The sequence below is a fragment of the Rhinatrema bivittatum genome, chromosome 6 (assembly GCF_901001135.1).
Source record: "Rhinatrema bivittatum chromosome 6, aRhiBiv1.1, whole genome shotgun sequence".
NCBI lineage: Eukaryota > Metazoa > Chordata > Amphibia > Gymnophiona > Rhinatrematidae > Rhinatrema > Rhinatrema bivittatum.
Genome location: NC_042620.1, coordinates 254,901,761 through 254,922,659, shown reverse-complemented (window position 1 = coordinate 254,922,659; position 20,899 = coordinate 254,901,761). Strand labels below are relative to the sequence as shown.

Below are 20,899 nucleotides of genomic sequence, written 5' to 3'. Positions count from 1 at the left end.
TACAACAGGCCTAATACCATATGGGTTCCAAGTGACTTTTTTGGAATGGTTTTCTGTTCAGTAGCCAGCAGTACATGTAAATATAATATTTATGTTATAAGTCATATTTTTTCCATGTAAAATCTGTTATAAATGCATCATTTTTAATTGTGTATGAAGAAAGAGGTCACAAAAGCTGTAAGCTTTGCCAAGGGTACCTCATACCCTTGCACCAGCCCTGTGATGGCAGTGATGGGTAAAGAGGTGTGACATCAGATAAAAAAAAGACAAGATAGTGGGGAGAAGTTGGCGTCAGATTGTGTATGGGAATATGTATTCTCATCTTCTAAAGCAGAGGAATCTCAAATGGGCAGACTGGATGGAGCAATTTGGACTTCATCTGTGTCTTACTATGAGATTGATGACTGGCTCAAGAGATAAGCAACAGTAATGGGGCAAAATAGATTTAATGAGTTATTAGAAATCCTGACTGACCTGATAAATGACAAGTATTTGATTCTCCTTCAAATCAAATGCATGTTTTCCTAATGGTGGGTGTGGCAGTTGTTAAGTATTTGTAGTTTTCCTGACTATTCTAATGGAATGGTAATGGTATTTTTATACTTGGGATCATTTGGTTGTACCTCGCTTTGTGCACAGTTTTCTAGTAATAAGACAAGTAATAAAAGTTTAAACTAAAATCATCATGGGGAAGGACAAAGCTGAAAATTTTACTCCGTGCGCTGAAAGTGTTTGGAATTTTCGCAGTTGAAAGTTGGCAACCCTAGACAGGACCCAGTCCGTTTGTGTCATCCATGACACATCACTGGCATGGAAGGGGTGATCTTGGCATTCTGTCCAGCATCAGAACTTCAGGCAGTGATGGACAGTGAGTTCAAGATGGACAATCAGTTCAAGAAAGAAGCATTTTGTTATCTGACTGATTCCTCCTGCTACTTTGGGCTTTCAGCTCAGTTGAAACTATTTACCGGTATTTATTTGTATTCTGCTTTTCGGCAACTTCAAAGCAGATTACATTCAGGTACTGTGTTTAATGATTTGATTTATATTCCACTTTTCAAGCAGATTACATTCAGGTCCTATAGGTATTTTCCTGTTCCCAGACAGCTTACAATCTAAGGGCCAGATTCATTAAGGCTTTTCTCCCATTTTGTGTCTATGGGAAAATCCCTTAAGTGAATCAGGTATTAAGATTGTATGACAGGCAGTGGAGGGTAGCGTGACTTGTTCAAAGTCACAAGAAGTGACAGAAGGATTTGAACCCTGGCTTCCCTGGTTCATAGCTCACTGCTCTATCCACTAGGCTATGTTTCCACTTCAAAAAGAGCCAACTAGAGCTTGGATCTGGTGCCATGAGCCTTTAGTTGCAATTATCTGAGGCTTTTCCCTTTTTTTTTTTTTTTATCTCCTTCCCAACTTACATAGGCCAATCAAAGCAGCAACAGTCCTTGGTCAGGGGCCATGCAACAAGATTCCTTCCAGAGGCCAGACATCGTGGACCCTAAATTCATCCACTGTCACCATTGTGCGATGGATATGATTCCCAACCCCCTAGGGGCTGTGAGTGCTACCTCTGCAGTATCTTGCCCTGGCTGAGCAAGGAATCAAACACATGTTCCTGCCGCTGAGCTACCAGGCCAGCCCCAGGAGAAGCATTTGTGATCAGTTTCCTAAAACTACAATGAAGAGTATTCAAGCAGATATCATATGAAGCGTGGGTTTGTCCTTATTCAACCCTAACAGCAGCTTATAACCTATCTGTATTTCTACCTTATAGCTATAGCTGTAATGGTGGAATTCCTGACTCCTGATAGGATGGCTGATGCTTCCCCATCAATTTGTGCATATTTTCTCTCACTGCGTGCCAATGTCCTGAGAACTAAGCAACTGGTGACTTAGTTGCATCTAGGGCCGCCAGCTGGCTCTATTTTTTCAGGACGGACTGATCCAGACCTGGTTTTGGCTCACTGCATCCATGGACTTTTAGTTCTGATTTCCCTGTTCAGTTCCTAACAAAAGCAAGAATACAAGTCCCTGCATGCAGTGGGGAAAAAAACATGACTAGATCAGCTTGTCCTTTAAAAAAAAAAAAGAAACCATTTTGCAAATATAGTTCCATCTGGCTTCTGTCATAAAACAAATCGAAGAAATTTTTTTTACACTCAGCGCATAGTTAAGCTCTGGAATGGATTGCCAGAGGATGTGGTTACAGAAGTTAGTGTAACTGGGTTTAAAAAAGGTTTGGATAAGTTCCTAGAGGAAAAACTCCTATCCCAAATAGCACTCACCCTCAATCACACAAAAACGGAAATCTTACACATCTCTAACAAACCACCAGCATGGAATCTTCAAGACTGCACAGCCACACAAAGCACGAACCATCTCGTCTCAACAACAAGAAATTTAGGCATCACCTTAGACTCCGAAGTCAACCTAAAAGCTTACATCAACACTATAATAAAAGAAGGATATTTCAAATTACAAGTCCTCAAAAAAATCAAACCCCTACTTCTCAGTCAAGATTATCGATCTGTACCCCAAGCCCTCATTTTCTCCAAACTTGACTACTGTAATTCCATCCTACTTGGGCTCACAACTTTCACCCTCAAGCCACTCCAACTACTCCAAAATGCGGTTGCCAGATCCCTCACAAACAGCAAGCGCTCCACCCACATCACCCCCATACTATATAATATATTTCTCTATTTAACTTTTGTTTAAAAAGTTCTATTTATCTGTTTGTTCAAAAAGTTATTCGTTATATGTAATTGCTCCCAAGCAAACCTTTCAATAGTTCTCTGTAAACCGATTTGATTTGCATATAATGTAAGAAGACCGGTATATAAAAAACATAAATAAATAAATACTAAAAGACCTCCACTGGCTCCCCATAACCCACAGAATTCAATACAAAGCCCTTACCCTAAAGCACAAATCCCTTTATAATGAAAAAACAGACTGGCTAAAGGACACCCTCCATCCATACTGCTCCCAAAGAAACCTACGATCCAACAACTCCGGATTACTTTCCATTGCCTCCAACAAACAAGCACAATGCACCTCAACATGCCAACAAACAATTTTAATTGCAGGACCCACACTATGGAACAAACTACCAGCAAATCTCAGAATGGAACCCTCATCACAACTGTTCAAGAAATCACTAAAAACATGGCTATTCTGAAAAGCCTACCCAGCCAATAGTTAAATTAACGGCATACCCAATGACCTACAACAACCAGATCTACTACCTCGCACATATCTCACGATGAGTCCTCATAACAGTCAAATAAAATGTCGAGGGAGCAAGATGGCCGCCGAGTGATAGGCTGCGAAGGACGCTCGCTCCGTGATTTCTTAGAAAATTTTGCTTTACAAGATGCCACACTCAAAGAGAAAAGCCAAGCTCCGAGAGGCGATAGCTTCATCTTCGTCGCCGATCTCTGAAGCTGGCCAGACACGGATTGAAACGTTTTTTGCCGCCGAGGCAGCAGGAAAAACGCCGGTGGAAGCAGCCGCTGCAAACGCCGATTTTGGGTGGATTTCGGCCTTGCTGGCTGAAGAAGTCACCCTTAGTCCCGGCGCTCCGATAATCCCCCCCTCCCCGATTCCGTCTGAAGCTGTGCTCGGAGGGGTAAGTACACCCGAACTACAATTAATGCCTGGAACTTTTGTAATTGAAAATATTATGAAGAGTAACTTACCCCAAGCCAGTAAAGACGAGGAAGAAAACGCTATCAGGGAGATAGTGAGTGGGGAAACTACAGGGTGGGGAGAAATGGCCCAGAGGCCTCTGATGGGAATGTACACCCCTGCTGAATTGCCGAAGACGATAACACTGGAGTCGCTGTGGCATGCAATAAAAGGCCTGGAGAAGGCAGTTATGGATTTGACAAATATTACTCTACAATCTAATAGTAAAATACTGAATCTTGAGAAAAATTTAATGGAACATACTAATACCCTACAAGGAATGGAACAACGTATGGAGAAAGTGGAAAAAGCTCAATTTGAGACTATGAGAGTAGAGAATATAAGTGTGAAGAAACTAGAGAACTTGGAATATCAAATTAAATATCTGAACCTTCGGGTTTTGAATTTCCCATACATAAAAGAGATATCTGCATACGATATGCTGAAGGAGTACATGATAAAGATTCTGAAGATTCCGTCTGAGGGATTACCAGTGATTTCAAAAGTATACTATTTACCGAATAAGGAAGAAAAAGGGAAAAAACCACCTCAGGAAGAAGAAAATGTATTGAATTTGACTCAGATTCTGGAAATGTCCACCGAAACAGAAGTTAAGAGAAGAATGACCTTATTTCTTCAATGTACTTTTCCTTCAGATAGGGATCTTATATTAAAGAGATATATGAGAAATAGAGAGGAAGTATATTATGGGAGTAAAATTTGGATGTACCCGGATATATCCCGAATGACACAAGAGAGACGTAAGAAATTTTTGGCATTCAGGTCTGATGTTGTGGCCAAGGGCTCCAGTTTTAGTCTGAGGTGCCCCAGCAAATGTGTAATCAAGCATCTAAATGCGAAATATATTTTCTTTGAACCTGCCCTATTACAGAGGTTTCTTGAGCCTAGTAACCCCCAGAACCTGTAGTTATCGTAGCTAATATAGAAGTTTCTGTTGCATTCTCACGACTGTCAAAATGCTTTTGCAAAATATGTAAAAATTTCTTGTAAACCGCCATGTTTAATGTCTCCCCCAATTTCTTGGAAAAGTAGATAAAATGTTATGAATGACTGAGTAAGAGATGAAAAGTCTTATTGTTTAAAAATTATATGATGGATGTTAATCTACGCATTGTATTATATTTGCTGGAAGTGAATATTGAAAATTAATAAATATTAATTAAATAAATAAATAAATTAAATAAAATGTCGAGCTATTACTGTCATGAAAACTTTCTCTGTCTCCCTCTGCTGGACAGGAGGCTCAACCCACTGTCTGGACTGATCCGGGTACGTACAGGGAAAATGTTTTATTACTACATTTTATAATCCTACCCTTCTCATAACTATACCTCTCTGCATAATTCGCTCCAGCTTCATATTGCCTCAATGTAAAGATAATGTAACCTGTAAACACACTATCTCACTAAACATCATGTAAACCGATGTGATACCCTCGGGTGAATATCGGTATATAAAAACAGATAAATAAAGTAAAAAATAAATAAAAATCCATTAACTGCTATGACGGTAATTAATAAGCAATAGTAGCTTGTGATCTATCTAATGTTTGGGTACTTGCCAGGTAACTTGTGACTTGGATTGGCCACTGTTGGAAACAGGATGCTGGGCTTGATGGACCCTTGGTCTGACCCAGCATGGCATTTCTTATGTTCTTATGAGCCTGAAGAGCAGAAAAGGAACCCGTCCCTCCCTATGTAGCTGAACACCTCAGAGTTACTGTCATCTCCTTCCCCTAAGCCCCTTGCTGGAGAGAAAGCTCACTCGAGACCATCCGAGTCTAGCTCCAGCGTATTTGGTGTCTGTGCTTCTGAATGTTATGTCTGCAACAGGGTGCACTCGAGTCATATTGAATATTCAGGTTCTGTGATAGACATTCCCTTGGTTTTGGTTCCTTCTTTGACCTTTGCTGGTTGTGCAGCTCCCCAGTAAAGAGGGTGCTAGTGCAAATAAAGGAAAGTTCATTAACATCTGCCAGTGTCACCTAATATTCTATATCCATTTTCTGCTGAGATTCTGCTGCTGCTGATGTGCGCAAGCAGCAGGAATGCACAGTTCTCGATGGGTCTGTCCCGGCAGGATCAGCGAGCATTTATAAGGCAGGGTCGTGTACGGAATTCAAGGCGATGCATTCACCTGCAGCTATGTTCACTGTTGGTCATATTCAAGAATTTTTTGGTGAGACAGCCCAAAGACTGGGACTCTTAGAGAGACTGTCATTTTATTTGGAACCAAAATGGTCTGTTTTCTTTACCGTGAGGAAAAAACATAAAACCATAAGTTCACTGATCTTGCCAACCTTGACAAACACGATGAGGAGACCATAAGCATTGCTAAAGGCCTATTTCCAAGCCTTCTCTGTGCATCATCGTGCAAAGGTTTCAGTGCCACAATCAAGAGTGTAATGAAAGCATTGCCATCTGTATGGCTGAACTGTGCAGAATCATGGAGCATTGAAAATTTGGCAAATTCCTAAAAGACATGCACGCTGCTTCTCTTTCCTCACCCCACCACTGAACCTACTCAAGAGAAAAATGCTGCCCTTGTCATCGGCCTGCCCTCTCTTCCCACCAGTTGTCATCCACCTTTGTCCAGGGCCCAGAAGAAAACACTTCTGCTGTCCCTGGTCAGGGAGATATTTGGATGTAGGGTGTTAGATGGGAGGTATCAGATGCAGAAGGGATTTGAGAGCTGGATCTGCTGAAAGGGTGTAGGAGTGGGGAGAGGATTGGCCGTGGAGGGTAAGAGGGTGAATGACAGAAGATTTGAATGGAGGAAGAGGAGCTGTGAGAGGGGATAGCTGATAGCTGGAGGATGTGAGAAAAGGGTTGGAGGGGAGGAGGAGGGGAGGCTGGCAAGTGAGAGGGAGTGGCCAGGGATGAGAGGGAGAAGGAACTGGGGGATCAGTTGGGGAGGTTATAAGAAGGGCTTGGAGGTAACAGGAGATCAGCTGAGAAGAAGCAAAAAGGACTGGAGAGGGTGAGAGAGGGGATAGGCTGGGGAGGTGGGAGGAACTTGGGGATGTAAGAAGGGATCCACTGGAGGGTAGGAGATTAAGAGGAGGAGTCCCTGGAGGTTGAGAAAGGGGATCAGCTAGAGTGCAGGAAGGTTGACTGTTGGAGAGGGACTGCCTCCCCCTCCCCTGCTAATTTGTTTAGTTTGTCATCTGGGGTGCATTTTCAAGTGCTGAAATGGGATCACATTGGCTAAAAGTTTGGGAAGCCCTGTTCTATGGAGAAGCCCGTTGAGCACTGTTTGTGTAGTGGGAAGCCCCCAATTTCGTCTAGCCATGTCTCAGTTACCCCTTGAATATCCATGTGGTGTTCACTAATGATGTCATGAATCTTAAGAGAATTTCTTATTTACTGTCCCAGCATTCATCAGACCTATAGTCCCACATGGCAGACGGTTTGTGGATGCTTTGTGCAGGTAAGGGGTAGCCTTTCTAGTATTATGAGGGAGGTGTATGATCTCTTTCTCTTTGAGGCCGATGAATACCATAGTTCCCTCTCCCCCAGACCCCTTGGATCTCGGTGGATTCTTTGTCCACACGGCACAAGCACATTTATGGTGGAGGGGGGCCATGATTGTACAGGAGATACTGCAGCTAGTTTTATAGCTCGAGTGGCAGGGGAGATCAGGCTGACTGGTTTTGGGTGAGGGAGAAGAGATTTTGCTCAGCCTTATGGCATCCCTGAGCTGCTCTGCTTCAGGGTGCAGCATCAGGGCCCGCCACTGGTATGGCCCTTTCAAGAGCTATTGGGCTGCCTCCAGGGATGTCGTTAAGAGGGTGGAATCATGCAACCCCAGTCCCAGATTCCAGCCTTACACTTGTGCCTAGACACAGAGCCAAAGAGCCTGCAGCAGATGCAGACAGACGCGGTGTGCTCTCTGCTAGAATATACTTGGCTACCACTTAGCTGACATTTATATGCAAGTTAGATTTGAATATATAACAAAATGCATCTTTTATGTTTACTGCAGCACTGACTAATGTAGCTAAAAGCCTCACTTTCCCAACCCCAAATCCCTGCGTTCGCTGGTCTGATTCACTTACATTGCTCTGTACCCGGAAGTCAGAGAGTGATGCCATGAGTCTGTCCAGCTCCAGGGTTGCGGAAGTCGCCGAGGGCTTCACGGGCCCAGAAGACCTGAGAGAACAGGACGGTCAGAGAGCAGTCAGCACTCCTGCCAGGGTCCTAACTTATTAATTATACAGACTAGGTAAAAAGAAGGATGCACATATAACCAGGATAGGGTTACCATCTGGATCCAATTTTGGAGGATAAGTTGATTCAGTCCTGCTTTTACCTTTTTTCATGCATGAACTTGTAGCTGCAATTTCAATGGAGAAAACCAGTTGGGATCAACCTATCCACCCAAAACGGAGCCAGATGATAACCATAAGGTTACTATATGGCTCTGGGAGAGGCTGACCCAGGGCTGTAACTTGGGGTGGACAAAAGGGTCAGCAACTTAGGGTACAAAGTCCATTGGGGTACAAAATGACTGAACTGTAAGTGTGAGCCAGCTGTGAATAAAATACCAGGAAGACAGCCGCTCGCCTCCTACTGTCCAGCGTAAGGTGGGAGAGTGGAAGGGGTTGAGGAAGAGAGAAGCAGGGATCAGGATGAGGGCAGAATGGTGCAAATCCAATTGCCTATACCAGATGCTAAAATTTCTAGTTACAGCTCTCTTTTCCACCCATGACGTGCATGGACGTCTAAGTTCCTGTTTCTTAAGAACTCGGAACTACAAGTGCCTTCTTGCAATGAGAATTTAAGAAGGATTGGCTCAGCGTCTCCCTTCAGATCTGGTGCTATATGTAATCCTATTTACAATGGACAGTCAGGGACATGATGCTCTGTTGATAAGACATTTGGGAGATAGTTTACTCTGTAACAGATACAGTAGCAGCTTAGAGCCATCTGCATATCACAGATAGTCAGTGAGACAGTGTGACTCACGTTACTGGAGGTTTGTCTTCTCCTCCTCTGGTACTACCTTCTCCTTTCCCTGCTGACACATCCACAGCCTTCTTCTCCCCACTGCTGTGACTGTTCTTAGTTGAGGGAAACTGAGACATGATCTCATCTGTAAAAGAAAAGGAAAGGAAAGAGCAGGCTACAAATCTCTCCAAGACTCGTCCTCTGCTCAGCCACCGGACATTATCGTTCATAAGTAAACAATTTTACTGTGCCTGAACCTCCTCAAGAAGTGCTTGAAATTGTCGAAAATTCAGAGCACGAGCCATGATGTAATTCACCATTTTTGTGACATCTTTGAGGACATCGTCAAATTTTTTGCTGCTTTCCCTGGCACACAGAGCTTCTTGATGTAAAATACAATGGAACTGAATGACTTGATGTTTTGTTTCTTTAACAAATAACTGTATGAAACCAGATGTCGCCCCCACCATAGAAGGTGCCCCATCACTAATAATTGAAACCACTTTTTCTGGTCTTATGTCTTGTGACAAAAAAAGCCTCCATCACAGCATTGTAGATATCTATCCCTTGTGACCTTTCAGGCAAAGACACCAGTTTCACCAGCTCTTCTCTCGTGATGTCACCAACAGCATAACGCAAAATTACTGCTAGCCTTGCATGATTATTTATATCTGTGCTTTCATCCAAGCACATGGAGTAACAGGCTGCCTTTTGTAAGTCAGTGGTGAGCTGCTGACTAACATCACTTGCCATGCGCTGGACTCGATCTTTAACAGTATTTCTGCTAAGTGGCATCTCAGAGATGCGAGGATTAATTTTATCCTTGTTTGGGAAATCATGAAAAAGGGAATTACTCCAGACAACATGGCCGTTTTGATAATATCCCCATCAAAGAGGGGCTTACCATGTTTTGCTATGCACAGTGAAATTTGAAAACTGGCAGCTGTCAGATGATTTGTTCTAGAAAGATAGTTGCAAAAACTAAGATACTGGGAATATTTCCTCAATTTCCCTTCAAGAAACTCTTTTCTTTCAGTTTCACCACGTTTGGCAACACTTTTGTGGTTGGTGTCAAAGTGCCGTCTGACACTTGATGTGCAACACACAACACAACACTTTCATTACACAGAATACATAACACTTTCCCATTGCGTTCAATCACTCCAAATGACTCTGTCCAGGCCTCTTGGAATGATCTTCCACTATCTGTTTTTGCCTTTTTTTTTGCTGTACTCTTTTTTGGGTGTTCAAGACTTGGAGTCTACAAAAACACAAAATAAAAAAAAAAATGAAGCCCCCAATACAAAACTATCCCTATACCAAAAATAGCTAACACTATTAGCTAACACTAAAGAAATGGATATTCCCTGAATCAACAATCTACGGCAGTGATTCTCAGCTCTTTCACCCTCACTGGCTCTCTCCCCCTCACACACACACAGGCTCACATTCAATGGCTCTCTGCCCCTCACACACAGGTTCTCTCTCACACTCATTAGCTCTCCCCCCTCCCACTCTCACGCCACACAGGCTCTCTCACACTTACTGTTTCTCACACATACACAGACTCTAGGCCTCTGTTTCAGCAGCCAAATATATTGAAGGTCTAGTTAGGCCTCTTGATGTTGCACTGCAGAAAGGTGGGGATATGCCCATGTCCCCCAGGCCTCTTCATACTGTGCCACAGGCAGGAGGGAGAAAAACATGATGGCCTTGCCTAGCTTCTTTCTTTTGCGCCTTGGGCTGGAGGAAATTATATATATATATATATTGGTCTGGGTCTCTCCTCTCTGAAAGAGGGATGACCATCTCCTTTCCAATCTGGAGCAGTTCTTCAAAGAATTCCACCTCATCTTTGACGAGCCCTGCTGCACCACATCCACTGCTACAGTACTCCTCCAGATCCGTCAAGGCTCTACCTCAGTGGGAGAGTATGCAGGCTGCTTTGAAACCTTGGCTTCAGAGCTCCAATGGAGAGAGGACAGCCTAACCATGATCTTCTGCCAAGGCCTTTCAGAATCCATAAAGGATGACTTTGTTGGCAAGACATTCTGGCCACCTTGGAGGGCCTCATCAGCCTGGCTATTCAGTTAGATCCACAGTTCCGTGAACGGGCTAGAGAAAAGGGTTCATCTTGTCATACCGTCTCCAGGATCTCTAGTCCATCAGCCCCACTCAGCCACTCTGGAACTGAAGGGGCTACCATCACACTGGAGGAGCCCATGCAAGTTGACCGCTGCCAGCTCTCGATTGAAGAAAAGCAGAGGAGGAGGCATCATAATCTCTGCCTCTACTGTGCTGCCCAGGGGTACTTTGCAACCTGCTGACCTGCCAAGTCTGGAAACACCAGGAATTAAAGTTGGTAGGGGAAGCTACCCAAGGTTGCTCCAGGTCCTCTCCCCAAATTCTAGTCCCAGTTTCCCTCTCCTGGGAGGGATCTTGTATTCACATACAAGTTTTCCTAGACACAGGTCAGCTGGGAATTTCGTAGCCGAGGATCTAGTACACTGTGACCACTGTATCATTGGTCACCGGAGAGTCTATGCCAGGCCGGGTTACCCAGTCCACCAGGCTACTGCAAACTGGCATGCTCCATCAAGAGCAAATTCCCTGTACGTTCTGCCATGGGCTATCAATAATGATATCTTGGGACTTCTTGGATGAGGCAGCACCAGTCCCACATTAACTGAGGCACTCTGGAGATTTCTTGATGGGGGTCTCCTGCCTGATGCACTGTCTAACACAGAGTCAACTGAAGAAGCTCCTGGGCCCAGTGTCTGCCTTCCCAATACTCGGCCTAAGCAGCAGGCGGAGACCTTACCATCTCACCAAGTCTACAATTGTAACACAGACTTGTATTCCTTAAACAGCAGGCGGAGCCCTTACTACCCCACCAAGTCTACAACTTCACCACAGACATGCTCCCAGGCAAGTTTCCACCCAGAGGCTGAGTCTACCCTCTCTCTACTCCTGAAACATAAGCAATGACTAAGTATATTAAGGAGAATCTGAACAGAGGCTTTATCTGCCCTTCATTGTCACCTGCCGGGGCTGGGTTCTTTTTTGTGGGGAAGAAGGATGAGTCCTTGTGCCCCTATATAGATTACCGGGGCCTTAACTCAATTTTAAAGAAGAATTGCTATCTGCTCCCTTTGATGTCTGAGCTCTTCGATCACCTACAGAATGCACAGATCTTTACTATGTTGGACCTCCGGGGAGCATACAATCTAATTCGAATTTGTGAAGGCGACAAATAGAAAACCGCCTTTAACACACATGATGGACCCTACAAATATTTAGTGATGCCCTTCGAGTTGTGTAATGCCCTGCAGTATTTCAATTCATGGTCAATGAGATCTTCAGGGACCTTCTCTACTCCCATATAGTAGTTTACCTGGATGACATCCTAGTTTTCTCCAAGTCACTGACAAAACATCGGGATCACATGAAGCAGATCCTGCAAATACTCTGCAAACACCACCTCTACACTAAGTTAGAGAAGAGTATTTTTGAACAGAAAGAACTCCCCTTTTGGGGATTAAACATCTCTCATCAAGGCCTCTGTATGGATCTAGACAAATTAAAAACCATCTTAGAGTGGCCCCGACCTCTGGGTCTCAAGGCTCTGGAATGTTTCCTGGGTTCGCCAGTTACTATAGGTAGTTCATCCCTAATTATTCCTCCTTGGTGGCTCCACCAAGGAGGAATAATTAGGGATGAATTGGGGCAGAATAATTAGGGATGAATTGGGGCAGACAGCACTGATGAAGAAAGGTTCTGATATCAAAAACTGGACCTAACTTGCCATTCAAAATTTCTAGCAACTTAAAGAGGAATTCATCCAGGATCCATGCTTATACCATCCAGATCCAGCAAAGCCTTTCATTCTTGAAGTAGATGCATTGACCCTCAGGGTAGGCGCTGTTCTCCTGCAACATAATTGTAATTGTACACTTGTTTCTCCTGGGGGAATTCTTTGCAAAAAAATTTTAAATTCCACAAATAAAAGTATAAATTCTGTGCACAAAAACTTAAAATTCTGCAAACTTTATATTGGTCAAAATAACACAATTTATATGACGGTCTTTACGTAATTACATTTTAAATTAATACAGAAAAAAGTTATTACTTAAAGATGCGGAATTTTAAATATTTTGAGCAGAATTTCCCTAGACATTCACTGTAACAGTGTTCCTTCCACTCTCTCTCCCTATTCCCCTGGCCACTTTGCCCTCTCAGGCCCCAACTCCTTCAACCTGCCAGTATCTCTCCCCTCCATCTCTAGGCTCAACCCCTTCCACTCTATCTCCTCTCCCAGAGTTTGACTCCGTTCTCAGTACTGCCCCTTACACAGGCTCCCTCTGTTCCTCCCTCTCTCACACACACACGCTCCTTTTCTCTAGAGCACATACACACACCATCATACATGCTCCCTCAATCTCTCACACACACACACATCCCCTCGAACAGGGTCCCTCTCTCTTGCATGCACACTCTCACAAGCTCCCTTTCTCTCTCAGGCACACACCCTCACACAGGCTACCTATGTCTCTCTCTCACGCACTCCTCCACACAGGCTCTCTTTCACTCATACACAATCCCTTCACACAGGCCAGCACCCTCACATACACAGGATCCCTTTTTCATATACACCAGCTCCCAATCTCTCTCACACATATACATTCCTTCACAATCTCCTCATATAGGCTCCCTCTCTCTGGCACCCACACTCAAACACCCCCCTGCTCTCTCTCACACCCACCCTCCCTGGTCTCTCTCATACTCCCTCCCCATCTCTCCCCCTTCCCTCCTTCCTCATACCCCCTCCCTCCTCACACTCCCTACTCCTCCACTCCCTCACACCCCTCCCTTCTCTCACACCCGTCCCCCTCCCCTCCCCCCTCTCACACACACTCACACCTCTCTACATATATTCATTCTCACCAAAGCCTTCATCTTTGCCGCGAGTGGAGTGTGCCCAGAGGCATGCGGGGGCCTTCATGTTCGCCGCGAATGGTGCGCACGCTCCGTTTGCGGCATGCCGGGGCCTTCATCTTCACCATGAATGGCGCACCAGAGGCCTTCATCTTCGTCATGAACAGTGTGCTCCGTTTGCTGCATGTCGGGGTCTCCTGTACCATTTTCTGCGCAGAATTTGGCAATTCTATGCAAATTCAGTGCTCTGCAGTAATGCAGAATTCCCCCAGGACTAACTTGTGGCCTGCTATACCATAGGAGACCATGGGCTCCTAGCAGTCAAGCTGGCACAGGAGAAGAATGGCAACATCTGCTGGAAGGAGCCAAACACCCAATATCCATCCTTAAGTATCATAAAAACCTTGGACATTTGGTGCACTCAGAGATTAAACCCCAGGCAAGTTTGCTGGTCCTTGTTCTTCAATCGCTTTGATTTTGAGTTGCAGTACCGCCACGCTGACAAGAACCATCAAGCTGATTCTCTCTCCCAGTCATTTGATACTGAAGGAACACTGGAATCTCTGCAGCATATTATTGATCCAGCCAAAATTGTGGTTGCAGCCACCTACACTATCCCCCCCCCCCCCCCGGCATCTACAACAGAAAGTGCTTGAGTGGGCACATGACTCCTGTCTATCTGGTCATCCTGACGTCACCCGGACATTGAAATTTATTGTCCAACACTACTAGTGGCCATGCAGAAAAGTGTCAGTGCACAACCATGGTGGTTGTTACAGCCACTGCCAGCCCCCACAGAACCCTGGACCCATGTGGCCACTAATTTCATCTCTGACCTTCCCCTTTCTAGTCGCAATTCTACCATCTGGGTGGTTGTGAATAGATTCTCTAAAATGGCGCACATCATTCCTCTCCCTGGCCTTCCATTCACGCCCGAATTGGCCAGACCTTTCATGCAACATATCTTTCGTCTGCCTAGATTACCCTGCCACATTCTCTCAGACTGAGGGGTTCAGTTTACCACTCATTATTGGAAAAGTTTATTCCAGAAGTTTGGAATCACACTAGACTTCACCTCCACCTATCATCCCCAAAGCAGCGGTCAGACTTAGTGGGTGAATCAGGGTCTCAAGGCATTTCTACATGCCTATGTAAACCAAAAACAGTATCATTTGGCCTCCCTGCTCCCATGGGCTGAGTTTGCCCATAATAATCATATAAACAGTTCTACAGGCTCTTCACCCTTTTTCATTGACTTTGGATGCCATCTCCGGATACCCAAGCCAGTTCCCAGCTCTGACCTTAAGGGGGTAAGAGCTCTAAAAGTTATAACTAAAGACCCACCATCTCCTGGATCAAGCAGCCAAGTGCTCCAAGGTGCAACCTGATAAAAGACATTGCCCTACACATCCTTTGCACCCAGGAAGTCGTCTGGCTGAGTATCAAGAATCTCTGACTAAAGATGCTCTCCATGTAGTTCGCGCCATGTTTTATTGGGCCTTTTCCTGTGATGCAACTGCCAGATCCTGTAGCCTATAGACCCTGGTTAACACCCTCTCTGAGAGTACATGACATATTCTACGTCTCTTTACTCAAACCAGTGATGTTCCTTGGCCTGGTAGGCCGCCGCTCAAGGCCACTGAAGTAGCCACAGAAGTAGTATAGGAAATTCTGGACGCTCACAAAGCTCGAAACTAGCTACAATATCTCATTGCCTGAAAAGCCTATGGCCCAGAGGGAGAGTCGGCCTCCAATCTACAAGCCCCCCCAATTTATAACAGAATTCTACAAGAGATTCCCCAAGAAGCCCAGGCGACAGTTGAGGGGGCTCTGGAGGGGAGTGTACTATTAAGATCGGCAGCTTGCAGTAGGGACATGCGAGCCGCCTTTCTCACTCTCAACGCCACCTGAGGCCTCCTATGGCTAAGTTGCCACCTCAGACTCCAAAGGCCGCTCCATGTGGCTCACATGCTGATCCGCTGCTCCTCCAGGCTCCCTCTAGGCGCATGCACTCGACGTGCTTGTTCTTAAAGGGATTGTAGCAGAAAATTCCCTGCGGTGCCCTTTGATGACATCTACTGCCCTTCCCTATTTAAGGCTGGCCTGGACATTATCCGACACCTCAGCAACAGGTTCACTGGTGTGCCTTGTCTTCCAGTCCGTGTTGCTTTTCCTGTGTCTTGTTCCTGTTTTGTTCGTGCTTTGTTCCTGTTTTGTTCGTGCCTTTTTCCTGCCTTGCCCATGCCCTAGCAGTTGTCTTGTCTTTCTTGACCTTTGCCTTGTCCTTATCGGCTTGTCTTTCTGGATTCTGACCCTGACTTGGACCCTGACTTTCCTTGAGTGCTTCCTGGACCTGACCTTCTGCTTTGGAACTGACCCAGCCTCATTTGCTGCCTGCTCCAACCTCTGGCTTGTTATCCGTCTCTGCTGTCTGCCCCAATCCTTGGCTTGTCATCTATCTCTGCTGTCTTCTACCAGCCCCGACCCTCACCTGGCCTTGGACTCTCACTCCTGTACTGCCCTAGGGACCTACCTAAGATCTGCTGGCCGCCAGAACCCAAGGGCTGAACCTGCAGGGGTGGCAGCTGGTATAGGCGAAGCTCCAGCCATTCCCGCCACCGGGATTTTCCACCAGCTATCAGTATGGGCCTAGTGGGCGGCGCCAATCACAGCACAGCACCAAAGGTCCACTATTCCCATGAGCGTTACATCAGACACCAACTTTCCAACAACAAAGAACAGCTTATTTCACAGCATAGCTCATTATATTTTAGCCTTGAAAAGAAGCAAGAGATAAGGGATCACTTTGTGACCTTTATGAAGGACATGTTCAATAACAGTCATTTGGTGACAGCTTTCTCTGAAGGAACGTGAACAATGCTGGCATCTGCCTATCTTTAGCATGTACCATCCTCAGAAACCAGGTCAAATCAGAATTGTATTTGACTCAAGCGCCCATTTTCAAGGAGTCTTTCTGAACAATGTGTTCCTCACTGGGCCCAACTCAGCCAACAATCTCTTGGGAATCTTAATTTGTTTCAGGAAAGAGCTCATTGCCATCATGATCAACATCCAACAGATGTTCTACCGTTTCACTATCCATGAAGACTACAGAAACTATCTAATATTCTTGCGATACCAAGACAACACATGAGCAATAAGATTAAGTATAGGATATGTGTGCATGTTTCAGCAACAATCCATCACCTCCAGTGTCTATCTATGGACTCAGGAGGACAGTACAAGGAGAAGAGGAGAAGTATGGTACAAATGCCAGACAATTTGTAGAAAGAGACTTCAATGTGGATGATGGATTAAAGTTCATCTCTACAGAAGTAGTAGTCACTCTTAGCTAAGGCCAATCTAAGGCTTCATAAAATGGCCTACAACAGTGCCAACCTAATGAAAGCACACTCAAGTTCTACACCGAGAGCAAAGTAGTGCCAGGCTACATATTGTTACGCTCAGGGGTGGACCCCTGTCCTGTGGCAGGACAGGGACTGGCCACAGGGTGCGGAGCACGGAAGGATACAGAGGCAGTGTAAGTCTTCACCACTGGAAGCCTGAGGACTCCCCAGGAGGAGCCAGTAGGGACCCGGGCCGCTGGGACTTAGGTGGGCCTCGCAAAATCTCCTGGGAGAGTCGGAGTCCGGCGTGCCCACAGACTCTGGGAGAGCGCTATCGGGTTCAAAGCTGGGAACAGGTTGGAAGAGAGCGAACCAGAATAGAGTTGGTGAGGATAAGCCTAGGGACAGAGCCAGAATCAAGCAGGGTCAGGCGAGCAGGGTCATAGTCCAAGAATCAGTCCGAGGAGTGGTCAACAAAGCAAGGGTCAAGATCCAGAGGTCAAGCAAGGTCGAAGAGCAAGCTGAGGTCTTTGGCAGGTGGCAGGCAGGTCAGGAACAAGCTGAGGTCTTTGGCAGGCGGCAGGCAGGCATGCAGGCAGGTCAGGAACAAGCTGAGGTCTTTACCAGAAGTCAGTCCGAGGTAAGACCAGGGAGACTAACAACAAACACAGGAACAAGCAGGCAAGGAGCAGGTAAAAGCAGGAATGGAACTGGAACAGAAGGATCCTGGATCGAGACTAGAAACAGGCAAGCAGGAACATGAGCAAAGGCAATCTCAGGAACAAACCGACCCGATGAGTTCAATCAGGGTGCGCCGTGGAACTAGGCCCTGCCCGGGAACCTACATTAGGGAGGCTGGTCTGCGCACGCACGTAGGGGCATGGCTAGCTGCTGAGACGCCGAGGCCTGGCGTGAGGCTCGACGCGCAACTGAAGGCCCAGTGACCGCCGCCGCGGGACGCCGGGGCCTAGCTGGACTTGCAAGGGCCGCGAGGGAGACAGGACCGGGACCCGCTGTGTGACCCCGAAGGTGAGCAGTCCTGTGCGCGGGACGACCATGGGTAGGGCGTGTAACAGTACCCCCCTTCTAGGCCTCCCCCTACGTGGCTAGGGTTTCTCAGGATTCTGTCTATGGAAGGTCTTCAGGACATCCTTGTCAAGGATATTCTGAGAGGGTTCCCACGAATTCTCCTCGGCTCCATAGCCCTCCCAAGCGAGGAGATACTCCCATTTGCCTCGACGTCGACGGACATCTAGTACCTCTCTTACCTTTAGAGAAGTATGGGGTTCTGCCGAGACGCGTGGAGCTGGAGGTTCTTTGCGAGAGGGCCATGATAGGACAAGAGGCTTCAGCAAGGACACGTGGAACATGTTGTGGATGCCCATGGACTGGGGAAGCTGGAGCTGATAGGAAACAACTCCCACTCTTCTGATGATTGGGAATGGACCGATATACTTCGGGGCCAGCCGATGAGATGGAAGTCGGAGATGAATATGGCGGGCACTCAGCCAAACTTTCTGTCCAGGTCGGAAGAGTGGAGAAGTTCGTCGATGGAGATCAGAGGTGCGTTTAGCGTGCTCAGCAGCCTGTGAGAGACGTTCTCTTACTTGGGTCCATACTTGGCGGATGGTTTGAGCCATAGATTGTGCTGCAGGAGATGGAACCGAAACAGGAACAGGAAGGGGCAGACGGGGCTGCCTTCCAAAGACCACTGAAAAGGGAGACACATTGGTGGCTGCTGCGAGATGAGTATTATGTGACAGCTCGACCCAAGGGAGGAGGTCTGACCAATCATTCTGTTGGTCATTGACGATTGAGCGTAGGAATGCTTTCAAGGTCCGATTCGTTCTTTCGGTCTGCTCATTGGCCTGAGGGTGATAGGCCGAGGTGTAGCTCAAGGAAATACTGAATTTCTGTCATAGGGAGCACCAGTATTTGGTGGCAAACTGTGGTCCCCGATCGGAGACAATCTCCTTGGGGAGCCCATGAAGTCAAAAGATGTTTCTCAAGAAAAGTTTTGCGAGTTCCGGGGCTGATGGAAGACTCGGTAACGGGATGAAGTGTCCCATCTTCAAGAAGTGGTCGATTACGACCCAAATCAGCATGTTGCCTTGTGATGGAGGAAGATCCGTGATGAAATCTGTTGAAATACTGGACCAGGGTTCCGTAGGCGCTGGGAGTGGCTGTAGCAAGCCCCAGGGCTTTCCTGTGGGCGGCTTTTGTTGTGCGCAGGTGGGACAAGAGTCCATATAACTCCACGAGTCTTGTACCATAGTAGGCCACCAATAATGCCAGTGTAGCATCTCTAGTGTCCTGGCACGGCCAGGGTGGCCTGCTAGCTTTGAGTCATGGGCCCACTTTAAGACCCGTTCTCGGAGTCGGCGAGGAACAACAGTCTTCCCGACTGGAACCGTGGTGGTTGCCGCTAGGGATATACAGGCAGGATCGATGATATAATTAGGAACTTCTGGAAGGTCTTCGGGTTCAAAGGATCGAGACAGCGTGTCAGCTCGCTGATTTTTTGAACCAGGACGGAAACAGAGATTAAAGTCGAATCTCTCAAAAAACAAGGCCCAGCAGGCCTGCCGGGGATTTAGAAGCTGGGCTTCCTTTAGGTGCTCTAAATTCTTGTGATCCGTGAATATAGTGAATTTGTACTGTGCACCTTCCAACCAGGGGCACCATTCTTGAAGGGCTAACTTCACTGCCAGTAGTTCACGATTGCCAACTGTGTAGCATTGTTCTGTGGGGGTGAACTTGTGCGAATAGAAGGAACAAGGAGTTGATTTGCCCATGGACAAGTATTGGCTTAAGACGGCCCTGGCTCCGATAGCTGAGGCATCTACTTCGACTATAAATGGATGTTTGGGATCCAGGTTATGGAGACACGGGCCAGAGCTGAAGGCATCTTTGAGCCTCTGGAGGGCCGCGATGGCTTTCGGTGTCCAGACTCGGATGTTGGCCTCCTTCTTAGTCATCGATGTAAGTGGGGCGACTATGGAAGAGTAATTAGCAATGAAGCTCCAATAATAGTTGGTGAAGCCTAGAAACCGTTGTAAGGCTCGAAGCCCAACTGGCTGAGGCCAGTCACGGATTCCTTGGACCTTCTTCGGGTCCATGGAAAAACCAGAGTCAGATATTATGTACCCTAGGAAGGGTAAACGAGTACGTTCAAATAGACACTTTTCTAGTTTATTGTAGAGATGATTTTCTCGTAATCGTTGAAGGACAGTACGAACATGTTCATGGTGAGTTTCAATGTCCTTGGAGAATATTAGAATGCCGTCAAGGTAGATGACAACAAACTTGTACAGGTGGTCCCTGAAGATCTCATTCATGAGACGCTGAAAGACGGCTGGGGCATTACATAGTCCGAAGGGCATGACCACATATTCATAATGATCATCCCTCGTATTAAACGCTGTCTTCCAGATGTCATCAGGTTGGATGCGTACTAAATTGTACGCACCTCTCAAATCCAACTTGGTAAATACTTTAGCGCCCTTGAGGAGATCAAATAATTCACTGATAAGGGGTAGTGGATAACGGTCCTTGCGCGTTATGGCATTAAGGCCCCGACAGTCAATGCAAGGGTGGAGTCCACCATCTTTTTTCTTCACAAAGAAGAACCCTGCTCCTGCGGGCGAATCAGATGGTCGGATAAAGCCCTTTTCCAAGTTTTCTTTTATGTACTCTGACATAGCCTGCGTCTCAGGCTGTGACAAGGGATAGGTTCTGCCTTTGGGAGGCATCGTGCTCGGCAGCAATTCAATGGGACAGTTGAACTTACGTAACGGAGGTAAAGTGTCTTTCTGTTTTGAGAATACATCACTGAACTCCATGTACTGCGGAGGCAGACCAGGAAGGTCCGTGATTCTGGGGTTGCCTTGTCCACTACAGGAAGTGTAGTGGACTTCAAGACCGGGATCATGGGAGACATCGGCTGGAGACAGG

General features: G+C 46.3%; 1 protein-coding gene across 3 annotated transcripts in view; it reads right to left on the bottom strand.

Moving 5' to 3' along the window:
- The window catches only part of TGFB1I1 (transforming growth factor beta 1 induced transcript 1), a 58,702-nt gene that overhangs the window by 23,589 nt on the left and 14,214 nt on the right, over positions 1-20,899 (bottom strand). For all 3 annotated transcript variants that reach the window (XM_029606847.1, XM_029606846.1, XM_029606845.1), the window contains 2 exons: positions 8,682-8,808; positions 7,772-7,865 (listed from right to left, as the gene is read on the bottom strand). In XM_029606847.1, the coding sequence (XP_029462707.1) occupies positions 7,772-7,865; positions 8,682-8,808 (221 nt within the window). The remainder of the gene's footprint in view (positions 1-7,771; positions 7,866-8,681; positions 8,809-20,899) is intronic.